Raw genomic sequence first — 18,200 nt, forward strand, 5'->3', positions numbered from 1 at the left:
GGTGTAGCCAACGTCTGGTTGCAGAACATCTTCTTTTTTTGCATCTCCTTTTTGGCGAACTGCGATACTTAGTGACCAGGCACTTGAATAGTGAATCTGAAGTCCAAAACCCGTCCAGCAAATATTCAAAAGGCGAACGAAATGACGGCGGTGACGGCGGTGACTTGGGCAGAAGAAGTAGGACATTCGCCCCGCCCATCAGAACAACGAGAGCAAACAAGTACAATACAAATGGTTCGTGTACATCACGAGGAGGACAAATAAGAGGCTCGGCCATGGTCGGGGATTTTTTGATACGAGAGGTTGAAAGAAGGAGAGCGCTGGGCGTGTGTTGGGCGTACTCTCGTGATGTCGGACAGCCTTGAGGTTGCCTTTATCACTGTTCGCCAAGCCCAGGCGCAGCATCAATCTCCAGCCTCCAGCTCTCAGGATATGGAGATAAGGGCATGACCAGGTGGTCGCATTAGTTTTGGTCCAGCGACCTCCTAGAGTCAGGAGGCCAGCCTTGACCCAACCGCAGCAGGAAGGTCGCTAAATGCCTTGGCAGTATAATGAGCTTTGGTAAGGAGGACATGGGAGAGACAGTAGCTGTTACATGTGCCTTTGTTGTATCTTTGAGGACGTGGCTGGCATGGACATTGAAGTACTTGCAATTTGGCTGGGATGAGGGATCTAATGCTGAGCTACTGTGCATCAAATAATGGTCGGTAACGCGAGACCATGTCTTTGCTGAAAAGAGGCCCATAGTTGTCTTAGGTTCATGCATGGGAACTGATTTGGATGTCATTGCTGCTGGTCCATGGACCAATGTAGTCTAAAGTACATTTTAGATGTCGCAATACCTTGGCCCCCAAACTGCCAAGGCGTTACTGCAGATTGCGACCGGCCAGTGTCTTCCGTGCGCCACATGGTTACATGGTCCGTTTGAATGGGCGCAGACAATTACGCGTACGCGTAGAGATTCCGGGCTCGTCATCGACTTGTGGAGATCCAGGGTCTGGCCGGGGATAGAGAACCCGACCGACCGGTCGAGCAAGGAGGACATTGTCGACGCTTAAACCTCGCCATTCGGCAACAGGGTCCTATTTTTGCAGCGGCTTGCACTGAGCGACAGGATGGTGACGCCAACGCGACGGATAAAGACTTTGCCAGCCTGTCGGGCCCAAATGTCGACCGGGGTAGCTCTCATGATGGTGGAGCCCCATATGCCATGGAGGTTGGAGCTACATAGCCTTCTTGCTTCAAGCCGCTAGCTTTTCGAGCTTGCCCCTCTCGATAAGCAACCTCCTTTTCGTCCTGCGCAACGACACAGCAGCAGCAGCAAATCCCCTTGAGACAGTCTCCTGCGACGTTGCCGGCTTCGGTACTCATGTTGTATGTCCTCCGGACCCTTGAGTGTTGTATCGCGGCCAAGATACCATTGATGCCGCACAAGAGGCCAAAAGCAATGCAGGACCCGTTGACCGCCGTATAGCCCAACATGTTGGTCGGATCTTTCTTGTCTTGTCTCAACCCTAATCGGTATTGGGTCCGACCATAGACGATGCAGGGACAAAACAGTCCAGTCAAACATGTCGTTGGCTCAGCACAAGAACCCAGTCCATGCTGCCAAGTGCCTCCTCGAATCACCTGGGGGCTGGGTGTGAAGGAGCTAATGGTATATTGTGAGGGGTCGGGAGGAGGAATGATGGCCATATTGGTGCTAGGTCGATTGAATTTCGGTGTGGTAGGGGTCAAGGGGTTTGCATCTGGTGCAATACTTGCAGCAGGCTCGTCTTTTGGGACAGCGTGCTTGGTGGGTTCCGGAATAAAGGGCATTATGGAGTATGTGGCTTGGCTGCGAACTCTTTGAGCTGGCTGAGGTTGGGACTGGGGAGGGGAAGAGATGGGATGTTGTTGTACAGAGGAATCATTGGCGTATTGTGTCAGTGGCTCGTGACCAGGGTAAGGATATGGAGGGTGTTCGTGATCTTGCTGGGGGGTATTCATGGTCGGCATCGGTTGGGCCGACGTTTCTTCTAACGGTGACAAGGCTGCCGGTGCGGCTATGTTGGAAGGCCTCCGTGTGTTTCTCGTCCACAAGCGATGTTCTTCATCTGCTGTTGCGTCCATCCAAGAGAAACGATTGTCATGGGATGGAAAACGCGGTGGCTGTAAGGATGTAGGAGGTCGGACTTGAGGATATTCATAGTTCTTCATGTCTGCAGGTCACCACGGGCAGCCAGCTGCCGTTTCCAACTCTAGAGTGTGGAAAGTTGGGTGGGAGTAAGCAATGACGTGGTCGGAGGCCTGAACGCAAGTAACCCAGAGCCTAATTGAAGCAGCAACGTCGATCGCAAGATGCTTGAAATCCAACGAAAATGAACAAAAGAAAGACAAAGAGAAGTCATGAAACATGTTACCTTGAAGATAGACAGAACGCAGTCGTTTTTCGGTGTTGCCATCAGGGCGGTCTTTGCACATTGCTAGGAGACGGGCTTGTGTTCAAGTGGTCGTCATCACAAGTGCTTGGAGTCATCACGTATCAACGATTGGACCGTAGGAATGAAGCTTGAGACTCGGCAACTTCGGGGCGCTTACAGTGGGCGTCAATGGGGATAGGTGGATGAGACTTGCAAAGGTCGGTGGAAGCGCCAATCGCGGCTGAGGGCGGCTGTGCTTCGAAACAAGCGACCAAGCAGTCGATTCTCTGCCATTGAACAACTGCAGAGTCCAGGCGTTCAGCCCCAGGTCTTGTTGCTGGTCTGATTCGTATCTCTGAGAGATGGGATGTGAATGGTGGGAGAAAAGATGTCGTCCAGTCAAGGTTTCGTGAGACGCCAGGGCGCCAATTCAAGAGGGACCTTGTCTGACACTAAAATAAAATGCCCGTGATCTGGAGAGAAAGGGCTAAATCTAGTACTTCAGAGACAGCCTAGGAGGTGATTCTGACATGGTCATTTGAATAATGACAGACTCTTTTGGCCCCCGTAACCCCTTCACTCAGCCGCCTGATCAACACCACCATCTCCTCAACTGATTTGGACCTTCACCGCTACAGACGCACATGATCAAGTCAAAGGATTCACGAATAGGAACAGGGGGGGCCACTAGTCCATGGATTTACCACTCTAAAATAGGCCATCAGATAGTCAAGCCATGGACTCTATCCATCCAGCCAATCCAATGCTCAAAACCCATCGCAGGAGTTTCGATCATCAGCTGAATCAGATCAAGGTCTCACAGCCTCTCGCGCCAATCCCTCAAGATCTTGCCGACATTCGTTCTTATATAATTATAATTCGAGTTGGTAATCCCATTCTGCATTGTTTTCGTTTCCATTTCCATCTTTTGGCCGCCACAAATCGGGGCTACCAGGACGAAGGTCCACCGTCGGCAATTCGGCCATGTGCAGCTTCGCGCTTCCATATGGTCTGAGTTCGATTGGGAATGCCCTGCTGGTGCAATTCCTCTGGCCCATCAATGGGGGATTTGGGGCATAGCCACCTGTCAACTTCCAGTCAATCTCACATGCCAGCACTGAAATACTGACTGGCGGTGCCTGATAGCGCCAGATTGGATTGGGCAAGTCTCGAGGGGGATATTCGAAAAGCTTCAGGGTGGTTGTATCAATCGCCAAGTTCCATGATGACCACGGGACAATCTCCCAGTCTCTCGCCTCTGGAGGTGCTTGCGAATCCGGATATCTTCCAGGTCTCGTGTAGTAATAGTCGCCCGCCGGCGACACAGCGTAAAGGAGCGCCCCGTGATAGACTGCTACCGTGTCATTTGCTCGAGGCTCGATGCGTATCTCTGCCCCAAATTTGACCTCAATGTGTGTCAGCCCGGCCGGGACAACCATAGTGTGTAGACCCGTCGCCTCGTTGGGTTTGAGATGATGCTTTGCTCCACCGTCGATCCATACTCCGCTCTCCGAGAGCACTACCCATGATGGCACTCTAAACGAGAACTTGAATGGATACCTCGCCTTGATCTCATAGTTCAAGACGTTGATAAAAGGATACTTGGTTTCACATTGAATGACGACCGGGTTTTCCCCCTTCAATGTGGTGCTCACCTGAGCTGGCCCGAGGACAGCATGAACCAGACCCTCGTCTCCGTCTTTGAGATACATGGCGGGGACGAACTTAGAGTAACCTTGCATATTGACGGTGCAGCAAGGGAAATTCGGCTCCGTTCCAAATGTTTGGCCAAATGGGCCAACGTTCCAGAATGGTGATTGTTCCAGGCGACGGCTGACTGGCTGGTTGGTCTGTGCAATATACTGATGTGCCCACCAGTCAGGCATCAACATAACCGGCAAGGCATTGTACGCAGCCAGTTCGACTCGATCGGCGAAATCTCGATCTCCCAGGGCTTGGTAGAGGTAGTTCAGGGAGAACATGGATTCGACGACACTGCAAAGCTCGGTACCTCTGACAGGACTCAATCCAGCCTCGCGCTCATCGCCCACAATGGCCCCGGAGGGTGTGCCGTGGTAAGTAAACGTCCAGTTCACTCCATTCCGGGCAACGTCGAGCAACGAATCGTCGTGAGCGATTCTACGCATCACGGCGCCCCATTTCAACCCTTGTCCAGCATTGACTCCGTGCACATAGGGAAATAAGGAGTTGGTCAGTTGGACAGGCAAGAGATCCAGATCAACCTTGAGGAAATTCTTTTCGTCAAACCAATAACCCCAATCATATGCCATTTCGTAGAGGTGAACCATGCAATGGTGAATCTTGCGTTGGTTTCCATCAGGGTGTTTCTCGTAAAGCCATTGCAAGGCAAAGACCATATCAGCGGCTCTCGACCTGCCCCATTGCTCATCAAACTCGTCACCTGGCCTCCATACAAAACCTTGATAATTATGGGAGAGCATTTCGTGCATCAAGTCGATGAATCGGTGCATAGCAGGAAGAATGCGAGTCTTAGCAAGCTCAGGTTCGACCTCGATAAGCTGGATTAGTCCGAGAAATAAAGGATATCGACCCCAGAAATTGCGGCGCGAGAGTTGCTCCTCTGGACCAAGCCATCCGTCGGCGTGCTGATGATCGAGGATATAATTTGTGACTCGCAAAACATGGCTCTTGAGCCTTGGGTCGTCGGTGACATAGGCGAGTGGCACCAGGGCATTGTAGGAATAAGGCCATGCCTCATTCAACCCTGCAGAGAAGCAATTAGGCTTGTGAGGACTAAGAAGGGATCACAAGGGCAAGGTTACAAGAGTATTCCTGGTGCCCACCTAACCATGGAGCATCCTTGATCAGACGATAAAACTCATGCATATGGCCCGGAAGGCCATCGGCCATCAATCGCATCTGCTGCCCCAGCCATCCAAGTGGTTTGACGGAGCCCAAGGGCAAGGGCTCAAATGCCAAGGGCAATACTTTTAAATCATCAGCTTCAACCTTGACGCTCGACAGACAGGACAAAAAGAGACATAACACATACATGATTTATTGTAAGAGTCCGGCTCCTGGATGGGCCGCTGGGGATCGTCCTTTGGCGTGCGGACATTGAATCTGTGCCCAGCATTGAAGCTGCCAGGGTGATCGAACCCTGATTTAAAACAGCACACTGGCTCTATCAACAAAAATCAGCCGCTGGAACATGTGAATATTGTGATAAGAGATAACTGTACCTGCGTCATCCCCGACCTGAACCGGGTTTAACGCCTGCTGGGGAACAGGGACCTCGAATTGGTCGGCGGGAATACGAGCAAGACCCTGCCGCAGTAGCAGTGCGAAAATCGCTAGACTAGAAATATAATGCCATATATTGTGCAACATGGTCTCGAGGTGAAGACGACGACAAGAAGCTTCTTCTGCGCCAGCGCAGGAGATGAGATGAGATGTAGCAATGTAAAAAATGCAAGATGATGTGTGTGATCCTGAGAATAAGTGCCGGGTCCTACTGTGTACTTCTAACCTTGAGGAGGGGTCACGAGGGCAGAAAGAGATCAAGGGTTGTGTGTTGGTCTTGGTTTTTAGTTAAACCAGTTAAGAATGCTGCCAGGGTTGGGCACCTCGGTTGAAGCCTAGGGAGTGCTTAAAAGAGTCTTGTGGGGGTTAGCTTTATTGCCATTGACCCGGGGAAAGCCTAGAAGATGATCACGCGTTTGTTAAAAGATGAGGGGATACACATAACTTGGTACCCCAACCCCAGACTTGGCTGAGATCATCAGGGGATGGAACCGCGGAGCAGAGGAACGTCACGTCGCATCTCTAAGATCCGCCCAATTAATCACCTAGGCTGTCTTTGGTTAGACTTGGTTTCACTTCACCCTCATCTTTCTCTCAATTCTCAATTTTTCCTCTAACCTTTTCATTAAACTTGACTACACATAAAGCCTTTCCACCACCTCTTAACCCAATGGGTTCTCTGAGACAGATGCATATCACACCCATAGAGGCAACATTCAGATGAGAAAGATCCATCACAGGAACAAAGCAAGCCAGGTAGGGAAAGACAGGTAGGTCCAATCCCACACACTCCATCACCACCCTTCACCCTCTCAAAACACCTTTTCCTTAATCCCATCCATCCTACCCCCTCCCCTACCTTGACACATATCCACCCCTCCTCCATCATGCTTCTATCTATGCTAGAGCTGGCCGCTTCAAACAAATTATACACCAAAGCGAGTACAGTGTGGACAGGGAAGCCAGATTAAAAACTACCCCTGGTGGCATGGACGAAGCGTTCGCGTTTCGACTCCTCCGTCGTGGGTTCCGCCGGAATCTCTACTCTCGCTTTATTTCTTACATGTTCTTATCGACATGATTGCGAGTTGATGGCTGTGCGGAGACAGATTGTGTTGTACTGTTAAATATTCTTATGAAAGAATGGCTCCCATGCCTGTCTTATGGATCGATGATTGTCAAAATTTCATATTCATCGTTTCTCTTGTTAATTTTCGTAATTGTCACGATCAGGCATCTGGTCTGAAACGATCAATGTCGAGACGTCTTGCTAGTTGCATGGTTCTACCCAGTTTACATGTGCAATGCCACCCCTTACGCCAGCGCTGTCTTTCCCTCTCTACATATCTTCATCTATTCATTGATTGCCCAAAGAATTCACCAACTCCGTCACACAATCAAACCCAGAAGACTAAAATGCCCCTTTACCCAGCAACTCCTCACCCACTTCCTTCAACAAGCTCTCTCCCTTGAATAATGGATTCTTCGCCATTTGAGCCAAACACTCTCTGACCTCCATCGCACGACACAGATCCCAAAGCATATCATCTGCAGGAGCGCCGTACAGCAACACGCCTAGAGCGAGCAGTAGCGCGTGTAGTGTCTCCTTGCCGTTCACATTCGTGCCTGCACTCGAAGCAGAAACAATGCCACCCAATGAACTAATCGACTCGATCAATGCCGCTGCGACATCATCGCTGACTCCCAGACTAGACTCAGGGTCATCACCCTGACTTTGAGAAGGGTTGACTTTTTGATTATGTGAATAAGCTCCGAGATTGTACACGAGAGCAGCCGCCATAGACCTTGCGTTCGCATGAGGCGAAAGAAGACATTGTGCAGCCAAAGTCTCAATTGTCTCTCGGAGTTGACTTGCACCAGAGATGGCCCCGTTAGCGCTGTGAGATCGATACATTTGCTCCTGGAATACAATCGAGCTGAAGAGGTTGCATGCCAGCTGTATCGTGACAGATTGGATGTTGAACTTGGCATCTGTGAAGTTTCCATCCTGCTGATCGAACTTGGGAAACAATGTATTCAAAATCGTTTGTCTTTCGTCCGTGATGAGGAAACTCGAGACGCGAGGATCCAAGGCGGCGACACGTACGAGATCAACGACTGCAAAATGCGAGTCTGCAGGTAATGACGCGAAGCTCGATGCAAGGTAATGACTAAATTGATGGAGGTTCGGCAATGGTGCCTCATTCGACCCCTTTGCATCACGAGCTTTGATGTGAGCCACTATTTCCTGCACTGAAGGATGGGAAGAGAATTCCGCGCCAGTCTTGGCCAGTAGCTTCTCCAACGGTGGGGTGCGTGTATATAGCATTGGTCGCTCGATGAAGCGCTGGAATGAAGGAAGTTTCAATTTGGCATGCTGATGTTGTGGCGGCTTCGCCATTTCGAATAATAATCGAACATTTCCGCGTAGTTGTGATGGATTAGCACCAGACCACTCATCTTGTTTTTTGCCTTTGAGAAACGTCACAAATGTTGGTGTGGCTCGGATTTGATATCGTTGGGCAACAGATTGAGCGGCGTGGGAGGCCGAGATATCGATCTTGATTAAACGTGCCGAGGGGAGTTCACCCGCTTCACCAGCAAGTTCGTCGTATGTTGGATATGCAATCTTACACGGTGGACAGGTCGCTGAGGTGAAGAAGATGACAGCGCAAGAGTCGCGAGCAGTGGCGAGGAGAGTATCGAGTTCGGAAGGTGTGGTGATATTGTACACACGTCCATGTGTGGTGGGCTTTGGTTGGCTGTTGATAATGGCCGAGGAAGACGAGGCTTTAAGAGACGTGGTGGAGGATGTTGAAGGTTTAGGATATCCGTTGGTTGGTGCAGGTGAAGTCGACGGAGGCTTCCTGACAGCATCCCTCCCTGACACGGCATCGGGGGCCTGCGTCATAGATCTCATTGACTGGTCTATCTGGCCTCTCAACATTTGGCCCATAGGGGTCCTAAGAAAGGTCTCTGGTAGACTGGAAATCTCCTCAGGGATGCTCTTGCCCGTGAGAAACATGGCCAGATCCTGGCTGAAGTTGTTGCAGTTATGGACAAAGAGATCGTACGACTCCGGAGTGTAGATGGATTCCAGAGAAGCGACATATTCGTCAATAACATCTGGCGGTAATTGAGTTGACCCCATGCTGATGATTTTCATGGGTGAGCCATGATGGGTTGAGCCGGGGATCTTGCGGTGGATGCCTTGGCCAAAGAAATATTCGACATTGTTATACACTATCGAAGTGTGATAGATGGCGTCGATTTGAACTCCAGTCAGTGCTTGAGAGAATTGTCGGGCCATGCCCTATAGATGGATATCGTGTGAGTATTCGAGCCATCTCATTCGCTCATGTGTTTGGGCAAGGACAACTCGTTGACATACCTGAGATAAGTCATAAACGTAGAGTTGGACGTCCATGATAAGTGAGTGGTGGTGGACATCCACCAAAAGTACAGTCCGCTCTAATGTATCTCTATTGTTATTAGACAGGAACAAGTTGTCAGAGGGGTGGCAGAAAGTCAAGGATGGATTCCATCCAAGGCGGACAAATATACACGTCAACGAAGGTTCCAGTGATATACGCCATCGAATCTGGCGCCTGTGGCCGCCGCTTTTAGAGAGTCACGTGGAAGCGTTGAGAATTACGGCGGAGTGTCTGTGGCACCTCCCAGCCATCTAGGGTAAACGTTAGGGGCCATCAGCGCAGTTTCTAATCTTTAGATACGGAGGCCCTCCCCGTGGACAACGAGGAGGAACAATCAACCTTTCACCTCTCGCTTTGACAGGATTTCCCTCCGAGCCGAGAAAACAGGCACTAGTCGTCCCTCGTCGTAGATTCGACTCCCAACTCTGGCTCGCCAAGGAGCCTTCAACAGGACCGGAAATGGTTCTCTTCAGAGATGTGAACCTCTCAAGGTCCACTGTTCACTGCTTATCCGATGGGTGGTAGGCTTTATAGCATTGAATCGCTCCTGTTACAAGCTGGCCCAACCCAAAAATGAATACCAGAGCAGCGATAATGAAGCCCCATCGACGAGCGGGCTTACGATAGTCCCTGCACTGCTGCATAAAAGTCTGTGGCTCATGATCGTCATAAACATCCTTGAGCGAGATCATGCGGTCTTTGAAGTATACGAGACCGTTAATGTTCCTCTCTAAAGGTTTCAGACCACGCGTGTTTCCAACACTTGGGTCCATCGTTGCACATGAGCCAATTGCTCGGCGGCTCCCTTTCTCAAGCTGTTGCTTCAGCCACCTTCGTGAACTGTTTTCGTAACGTGGCAGCAGCATGCTGCATGTCAGTCGGACCTCGTCCACAAGCCCGGTAGGGCAGAGTCCGCTACGACCTGGTTCAGTCTTGGATAAACAAACAATTGTCGCTACGAACATACCTGCGAGCCATGAGACCCAACATTTGGGCCTGATGAAAGATGGCCACTTGCTCTTCGTCATGCTCGAGAGCAAGATGCTCCGAGAGAACACTCGTCCACCGGATCTTGAGACCTCCGATCTGGTTGATGTTCCTGAGATTAAATGAAACTGGCATTCTGAACGAATCCTTCTGTTCAGTCTCCGAAAAGTGGCTATCCGTAAGCCATGATTGGAGCGTGCAATCACCAGCCCATTCTCTGATGTCCAACAGGAATACTGCCTTTCCTACTAATGTTATCCATAGACGTACGAATCTCTCTCTCTCATGTGGGTTTGCAAAAGCAAGGTTGAAAGAGTCCGTCATGCCCATGATCTCTGTCTGACAGCTGTGATAAGTCTTGGTTCTGATAGGTTCAATTGCGTGCAGAAATTGCTCATGGGATAGTCGTCCCACATCGTCAGTGGAACAATTATGGCAGATAGCCTCGTAATGGTCGAAATACGCCTGGTAAGTGTACAAAGCCGTCCGCAAATCGATCGCCTTCAACTCCAAATCCCAGCAGGCCTTGAGTATTCTCTGTTTATTCGCAATGCTGGCGGAATGCTGGAGGCTTCCTTGGCTCTGGGTCGAGGGAAAGGCCATTTGACCCTCGCCTTTTCAATTCAATGGTTTGATGCAGAGTGGCACTGAGCAGTAGATCAGCGATGCTATATACCGAACTCGTGCTTCAGGCAAACATTCATGCTCCTTGCGCCGAGGCGCTATTTCGTAGTCTCAGCAAGGCTGATGAGCTTCATCCACGGAATTCGGGCGCAGCTGCGCCAGGCCTCGAAATACGAGATATGCGTGACATCAATTTTTCATCACCAAGATCAGCCAATCACCACCGGGTGGCTGCGATAAGTCATCATTACAAGGCAGATTTAATAGCAAGGAGGTCACTTACGTACACCTATGAGAGGAAATCAGTCAAAGAACAAAAGAGGATCTGCCTACACTGCCGCTTGGATTGCTCTCCCCAGCTCCCAAAGTATTAATGCAATTGTTGTCCACTCGTGGCTCGAAACATGGATGCCAGTTGAAATCAGAATGTCCTGTGACCATGAACAGCATTTTCAGACCCCCATACCTGCCCATGACCCAAGTCCAGCTTGGCAATTCTCGTAAACCCGTCGAGGTGTGGAAGACATCCTTTCGTCGCTGGGATTTGGATATCCTCAACCCGCTTCGACAAGCATATTTAGAAGTCAAAGAAGAGGCTGAAGACTGTTTCAGCAGCGACGAAATTCTGTGCCGACAGAGTATTGCTTGCTCGGTTTGCTATATCGGACGGACGGACAGAGAAGTTAAGATCGCAGTGGTCATACACTGCGCAAATAGATACGCTCGTTCTTTGGCTCGAGATATGGTCGGGGAAAGCGACAGTTGGCAGAGGTTCCACAAATCCAATCCAGCCTCAATGTTGATGATCGCGCCCAAGGCACCAGAGCCTTGCACTGATGATGAAATGTCGGGAAGCTTGTCAGCTGTGAGCAGCAACGGCATACTCTGCCCTGTGGGTGCAACAGTTGAGTTTGTTCATACAGCTGATCAATCGGCGAATGACGCCAGTTCGTTGGGGCGAGCCAGGCTCGGCCCGACACTGTTCATCAATAATGAACCACACATCATCTCAGTCTCGCACGCTTTCAAGAAGCTGCAACAGCAGAGCATATACTCGCCGCCAAGTGAAAGTAGCACAACAGCCAGCCCGTCTGCGATTTCGGACCCCGAAGAGGATGACGATGATGAAGTCTGGGAGGTTTACGATGATGAACACGTCCAGGGTGAAACGCCGTCTTGTATCGGGCTTTCATCTCCACCCGAAAATACCCAAGTTGACTCTGGCGCCAATGAGTCTATCATTTCCCGTGTCAGGAGCCTGCCTGAAACGGACGTTATCCAAAGCGTCCAGGCGACATCTCATATGCCTCAGAGCGCTGGAACGACCAACACAGCATCCGATGCGGTCCATGACATGGTCAAAGTAGGTGAAATTGCCTTTCGCAGCTCAGATGAGCCTCTATGGCAGCATGATTGGGCATTAATCAGTCCGAGTGAGAGGTATGGCCAGGAACTGGCGAAATTTGGGGGCTTAAACATGGTCAGTGGCCCTAAACCCGATCGGAAACGACTCAGGATCAATGAGACTGCCAGTACGATCAAGATTGCTCGGGAGGTTTGGCTGGCAACCTCCACCGAGGAGTGCGAGAAAGGGACCTTATACCCTGCTCCTCTCTGGTACAAGCTTCCAGGATCGCAGCGGTTTTTGGAGGTCTTCCGGGTTGATGCACAGAGACCTTTCCTCCGCGGCGAGTCTGGGACCGCCGTCCTAGATGCGGAAGATGGCTCTTGGTACGGCCACATCATTGCAGCTGATGACGACACTAGGACTGCATATATGCTCCTAGCAGTCGACATTATCAGAAGCATAGCATCTACCCTTAATGTCTCTGAGACGAGCCTGAGCTTGACCAAGCAATCGTTGGTATTAGGGGGCCAGACGGCAATCAGTCCAAAACCGCCATACATGGGATCGAGATTGACCGAGTCAGATTCATATCTCCGCAGACTGACCTCGATGTCGCTCAATCCAATGTGGCCTCAAGAAAGCACGGCCAAGACTGCATTGCCCCAACTTTTCAGACATTCGCCATTACTATCCAAAGAACCCTGTATACGCCTCCTGAAGATCCAGTCTCGCTGGGGCTTGGGTGACATCGAGGCTGACATTTGTCACGTCCCATTGGAAGATGCTCCGGCCTATCGTGCACTATCTTGCGTTTGGGAATATGATGTCCAGGTCCAACAACGTTGGAGAGACCAACCCAATGTCCGACGAATTCGTGTTCAAGATAGTTATCTGCCACTCCCACAGACTATCGTCGATGCCATCTTGGTACTTCATTTTCCCGAACCATTCTACCTATGGAACGATGCCATTTGTATCAAGCATGGCGATCCTGCCGAAAAGACGAATCAAGTATCGCTAATGGGTAACATCTACTCCCAAGCTCAAGAAGTTCTCATTTGGCTGGGGAAAGATGGCCTGAATACCAATATTGCTATGGATCATCTTGCTCGGATATCTAAAGCAAGACTCGATGACACTTTATATGATCTCAACAAGCTGGTTTCCCTCGAACCAATTCTCCAGAACGAGTATTGGTCCGGAGTGTGGGTGTTGCAAGATATCATTCTCGCGAAACAGGTGCAAATTTGGTGTGGGCCAAAACACGTTGAGTGGAACGTGCTCGAAGACGCGTTGTCCATCTCAGCACTTCATCAATGGCATCAGCATCGTATATCGGAAAATTTCCCTTTCGGCACCACTTCTGGTGCTTCCGCACATCAAGTCGTGGCATTCAACCACTTGGTATACAAACTAACATCTGATCAAGACAAGCTGAAAAGCAAAAGCTTGCCTCTTGAGGCTCTGCTGTGGAGTTACGCTGGCCAAACAACCAAAGATCCTAAAGATAGGATCTTTGCTTTACTCGGTCTTGCGGAGGATGGTACCTCAATCAAGATTGACTACACTGCGGAAATGCTAGATGTGTGTGTAAACACTGCGATCCATATAATCCGCAAGGGAAAGTCTCTCGATACGATTCTACGACAAGTTCCTTCGCAAGAAGATACCGGTTTTCCCAGCTGGGTACCGGACTGGATGTTTGCTTCGCCATGGAAGCTCGCAGCGCAGGGCAAAAATTCGTCAGCAACAGATTTCCTGGTTGGCGATCCGCTGAGTCAGCCTCGTTACAATGCCAGCGGCAGTATAAAAGCTCTGGGAGGAGAACTGGGGCCCTTTATGCAGGCAAGTGAACCACATTTGATTCGTAAACGAGCCTTGAAGTGGCAGTCGAGATTTTATAACATGCTGGCTAGCAGGGGGATGATTGTGGGGCGGCTCGAGAAGACGATGGAGTGGGAGTTGGGAGAACCCTTCTGGCACCTGTTACTATGGAAAGAATTGGAGAGGCCTGATGCCAAAAAAATGTTCTGCCGAACGATTGTCGCTGGCATTGATCACAACGGAAACCGCTGCACTCCCAATTGGTACGATGATGCATTCACATGGCTATTAGAATCTGGGCATCGCCCCCGTCCAGGAGACGGCAAATTTGCAGTGGAGACGTTCTGCAAGCGTGTTGACACTGCCATGCGAAACAGATGCGTGACCCTTCTATCAACGGATCTGGACCTGGAGAGTAAATTCGCTCTGGTCCCTGAAAAGGCGAAATCCGGTGATCTACTGGCCATTCTCCATGGTGCCAGTGTGCCGGTTGTGCTTCGCGAGGAAGAGAAGCAAGAGGGGTTGGAGGATACAGAGAACTCTTCCCAGGCGGTCTACACACTCATTGGTGAGAGTTATGTCCATGGAATTATGGACGGGGAAGTTCTCAAGTTGCCAGGAGTAAAGTGGCAACAAATCATCTTAGCTTGAAACGCCGTGGGGGCAATGGCCATTAGGAGGGCAACAATGGTCCGAAAGGTTGAATTACTGCAATCATGATAACGTAGGCATACTTATGTAGAAACACCTGATGATTCAATCTCCAGTCGTCAGAGGAACTTTACAAAAAGAGCCTCTTCCATTCATAAAGCGGCGGAAAGGGACGTGTCATGCCTCAGCCTCGTCAGCCTCATGCCGTGACGTCATAACGCTGCCTGGTCCGCCAAGGAACCAATCAGAACTGTCCGATTGACTCCTTCCATCAAACCTCACAGCCTTGCGTCACTGAACGAACATCCATCCATTCTCTCCACGTCGCAGACATCATTAAAACTAGTATTCTTGGATTCCACGAACCGCTGTTGCTAGAAAGAAGAAGTCCAATCCCAGGTCCCCTCACTTCTAGGCGTCAGCCAAACGTCTTCAAAATGGTAAGTTCCTTGCCCAAAATCTCTTTCCCTCCACTAGTCTCCTCCCCCTCCCCAAGGACCACAGAGCCACAATACCCCAGTATCCCTAACAACCAACACAGCCACCGCGGAAATCAACAGCCAAATCATCCAAACCATCAACATCATCAACACCCAAAGGCCGCCGCTCTGCACTCGCCAAAGAAAACGACATCACCGCTGAAGAAGAAGCTGAAATCAAAGAAGCATGGAACATGTTTCGCTTAGACGCCAACGATCAAGATGTGCCAGAGGAATTCGAGGATGAGAAAATGGGGATTGTGAGGACGAGGGATGTAAGTGCGGCGTTAAGGTGAGTTTTCCCCATCCCAGTTATCATTACCACTATCATCCTCATCATCCAAAGCCAGAACAACCCGTCATGATCCCATCCCCATCCCTTCTAACCCCTTCTTCCTCTCATAGAGCCCAATCCCTGCATCCCAAATCCGCCTCCCAACTCACTTCCATTCTCGAAACCCTCGACCCCACATCAACCGGGTACGTGACATACGCCCACTTCGTGGCCATCTGCGCATTACAACTATCGACCAAAACCGACGAAACACGTGCCGAAGAAGTCAATGATGCATTTGCTCTGTTTACTAATGTAGCGGGGCGTCGCACACCCTCAGGTCCGGTCGCGAGTGTTAATGTCGATGGAGAGCCGGTTATCAATCTACATGATTTACGCGCCGTGGCGAGGTTGCTCAAGCAAGATGTTAGTGATGATGTCTTGAAGGCGATGATTTTGGAGGCGAATCAGGGAAAGGGAGTGGGAAAGGGGGTCACTGTGGATGATTTCAGGGGCGTTATGGTGAGGGCGGGGGTTTTTCAGGAATGAAGTTAATGAATGACAATTATCATGATGGGAATTCTGGAGTCCTGGAATCGTGGTTGGATCTCCTGGTCGAGCTTCCATCTCCACGACGCGCTCCCTTCTCATATCGACGACTTGTCAAGGCTGACTACAAAATCACCACATTACGACAGTTCAATTCGCCGGTCAAAAGCACCTCGAAACAAGATCATCCTCACATTGGTATATCTCGGCCAAAATCACTCCACGGGTATTATCATATCAATTATATTACATCCAGACTATCCATCTTCCAGATTTCCACATGTGCGACATCAGACTCGGGAATTCTAGTCACTCTCCTCTTCCTGACAACCTCCTGCGAATACTCCACATGGTCATCCACGATACCCGAGTCACCGCCAGAGCCATCTCTGCTACTCAGGGCGACCGGCGTCTTGACGACATCTTCATACACCTGCCCAATCTCAAACACCTTGTCCCCAAAGCCCACATAACGTATGTGAGGAACGTCGACCGCCGCCTTTTCCATTCCGCTATGGGTTATACGAAATGGCCCATTTTCACCAACTTGACATTCTTCGAAAGATTCTTCGTCGAGCTGGTCGACAAACTGGCGGAATTCACACGCTAGCCTCTCTCCCTCCAGACCTTCGGTTGCAGGAGCCAGGATTCTCAATGCCCACAAATGAGTGAGGAAAGGGACAACCAGGCGGAAGAAGTCAAAGCCCGAACATATGATGGGTGCACTGAGTTGCGTCAAGTTTGGCGCGGAGCGAATGAGTCTGACGATCATTTCCTGAGACAACGGCCACCTGGCGGGGAGTATAAGGTGTTTCAGCGTTGGACCACACACGTCGCAGATGCTGTCCATGTAGAGGTCACGGAGATGGATGCTGGTAGTGTTTCTGATGGAATTCGCCGCAGCGTCAGTGCCCCCATTGCAAGTGGCGGGAGCGATCAACGGGGACTGGTCCCGCGAACTGGGAGTGACGGCGTGGCCTGAATTGCGTGGCACATGCCGAGCATTGACCAAATAGAGACGTTCCAAACCACTTGCGCGAGCCAGATCATGGGTGTGGCGTTTATGTAATTGATCGAGCCTCAGCACCTTGGGCTTTGGAAGAACTTTGTCACTCGGAATCAGCCATGTTTTGTCGAGGAACCACGTTGCGTTTGAAGATGATTTGAAGGGACTCTCGTCAGGGCCGAAACAATTCAGAGCCGTGAAGTCGTCGCACAGACCCGTATCCACCGCATGTAAACAGTCGTTGACGTCCATTTGTGCGAACAAGTTGTACATGCCTACCCTTTTTAGGAACAACTTTTTCTTCTCTATGATATTTTTCCTAAAGAATTGTGCCACGATAACTGATGCTTCGCCCGCGTCGCGCATTCGCGGGGAAAAATGCATCTGGAGCGTTCTCAGCTTTTCCGCATGGAAAAAGAAAGTCGAGAGATCGTCAGGGTTGCAAAGAGGATCAAAATGAGTTATGTACAGTGTTTCGATAGTGGGCATTGGCGGGATAACAGTGATCGGATGTGGAGCGCGACTGGAGGGAAATCGGAGCCAGAGTTCCCTGAGTTTGGGCAATCTGGCGAGGCTGGAATATACATTGGGCTGGATTCGAGTGTTTAGATCCCACCTGTCATGTCCATTAGCTCCCACTTGGTTTGGATGTATTGCACCTCAGCGGACGCAGCAGCGAAACCCACCTGAATGATTCGAGTTGAGGACACCGGTCAAGTGCCGCGCATATTGCAATGTTCAATACCATGCCTGTTTCCGATACTCGTCCAGCTCTTGAATATTCATGGGGTTCCATCCATCCAAAATCGCCTTGTAGGATCAGATTTCGCACGAGCGGGGCAACCTTGGTGGTGACCAGGGCATTAAGACCCATGGAGAAAGGGCTGGCGCCTCCAGAGCCCTCTGGCTCTCCATCTTTGTATCGTATAGAAGGGTGTGACGTTAATGTGACTGACTTCCACAAGTGCGGAAGGGTCATGTAGTAGAGGGAGGCTGAGGTACGGCATAACCGCGAAAGTGATGTGACATCGTCGTCTAACTTGGCGCAGTTAGCCTCAACGCCTCCACGGTCAAAAAGTAGACACGGCAGGCCTTACGTATGAGATGATATGGGCGACCGTTGTCAAGGGCAGACTGGTGACGCCAAAAACATGTTGTATCTCAGGTCCATTGACATAGAGATGAGAACCTCGAAATGTCATGCTGCAGCACCATTGGAAGTATTGTTCCGACTTGATTGTGTCATTGGAGTGCGTCAAAGATGACTGATTGAGGGACGTCTTCGAGCAGTACCTTGGAACCTCTGTGGCTATCGAGGACAGCAACAGCAATGCGAA

At 50.4% G+C, this 18,200-nt stretch overlaps 6 protein-coding genes across 6 annotated transcripts; 2 read left to right on the plus strand and 4 right to left on the minus strand.

Moving 5' to 3' along the window:
* Nucleotides 1-1,185: 1,185 nt before the first annotated feature.
* Nucleotides 1,186-2,199, minus strand: PV10_04730 (uncharacterized protein; the record flags this gene model as incomplete). Its single annotated transcript, XM_016369306.1, has 1 exon — nucleotides 1,186-2,199. One exon carries the CDS (start codon nucleotides 2,197-2,199, stop codon nucleotides 1,186-1,188), a length of 1,014 nt encoding a protein of 337 aa, XP_016225094.1.
* An 851-nt stretch (nucleotides 2,200-3,050) lies between these two features.
* PV10_04731 (uncharacterized protein) lies at nucleotides 3,051-5,868 on the minus strand. The gene is made up of 4 exons (XM_016369307.1): nucleotides 5,627-5,868; nucleotides 5,437-5,568; nucleotides 5,207-5,371; nucleotides 3,051-5,148 (listed from the first exon to the last, which is right to left on the minus strand). Exons 1-4 carry the CDS (start codon nucleotides 5,772-5,774, stop codon nucleotides 3,275-3,277), a joined length of 2,319 nt encoding a protein of 772 aa, XP_016225095.1. The 5' UTR covers nucleotides 5,775-5,868; the 3' UTR covers nucleotides 3,051-3,274.
* Nucleotides 5,869-6,886: 1,018 nt separating this feature from the next.
* On the minus strand, nucleotides 6,887-9,220 carry PV10_04732 (uncharacterized protein). The gene is made up of 2 exons (XM_016369308.1): nucleotides 9,079-9,220; nucleotides 6,887-9,000 (listed from the first exon to the last, which is right to left on the minus strand). The coding sequence occupies exons 1-2, from the start codon at nucleotides 9,112-9,114 to the stop codon at nucleotides 7,099-7,101; spliced, it is 1,938 nt and encodes a 645-aa protein (XP_016225096.1). The 5' UTR covers nucleotides 9,115-9,220; the 3' UTR covers nucleotides 6,887-7,098.
* Nucleotides 9,221-11,171: 1,951 nt separating this feature from the next.
* On the plus strand, nucleotides 11,172-14,555 carry PV10_04733 (uncharacterized protein; the record flags this gene model as incomplete). Its single annotated transcript, XM_016369309.1, has 1 exon — nucleotides 11,172-14,555. The coding sequence occupies one exon, from the start codon at nucleotides 11,172-11,174 to the stop codon at nucleotides 14,553-14,555; it is 3,384 nt and encodes a 1,127-aa protein (XP_016225097.1).
* A 323-nt stretch (nucleotides 14,556-14,878) lies between these two features.
* On the plus strand, nucleotides 14,879-17,089 carry PV10_04734 (uncharacterized protein). Its single transcript, XM_016369310.1, has 3 exons — nucleotides 14,879-14,995; nucleotides 15,097-15,326; nucleotides 15,440-17,089. Exons 1-3 carry the CDS (start codon nucleotides 14,993-14,995, stop codon nucleotides 15,855-15,857), a joined length of 651 nt encoding a protein of 216 aa, XP_016225098.1. The 5' UTR covers nucleotides 14,879-14,992; the 3' UTR covers nucleotides 15,858-17,089.
* Nucleotides 16,099-18,065, minus strand: PV10_04735 (uncharacterized protein; the record flags this gene model as incomplete). The annotated part of the gene is made up of 3 exons (XM_016369311.1): nucleotides 16,099-17,479; nucleotides 17,550-17,902; nucleotides 17,961-18,065. The coding sequence occupies 3 exons, from the start codon at nucleotides 18,063-18,065 to the stop codon at nucleotides 16,099-16,101; spliced, it is 1,839 nt and encodes a 612-aa protein (XP_016225099.1).
* Nucleotides 18,066-18,200: the final 135 nt, after the last annotated feature.

Source organism: Exophiala mesophila (genome assembly GCF_000836275.1).
Source record: "Exophiala mesophila strain CBS 40295 unplaced genomic scaffold supercont1.3, whole genome shotgun sequence".
In the NCBI taxonomy this organism is placed as follows: Eukaryota; Fungi; Ascomycota; class Eurotiomycetes; order Chaetothyriales; family Herpotrichiellaceae; genus Exophiala; species Exophiala mesophila.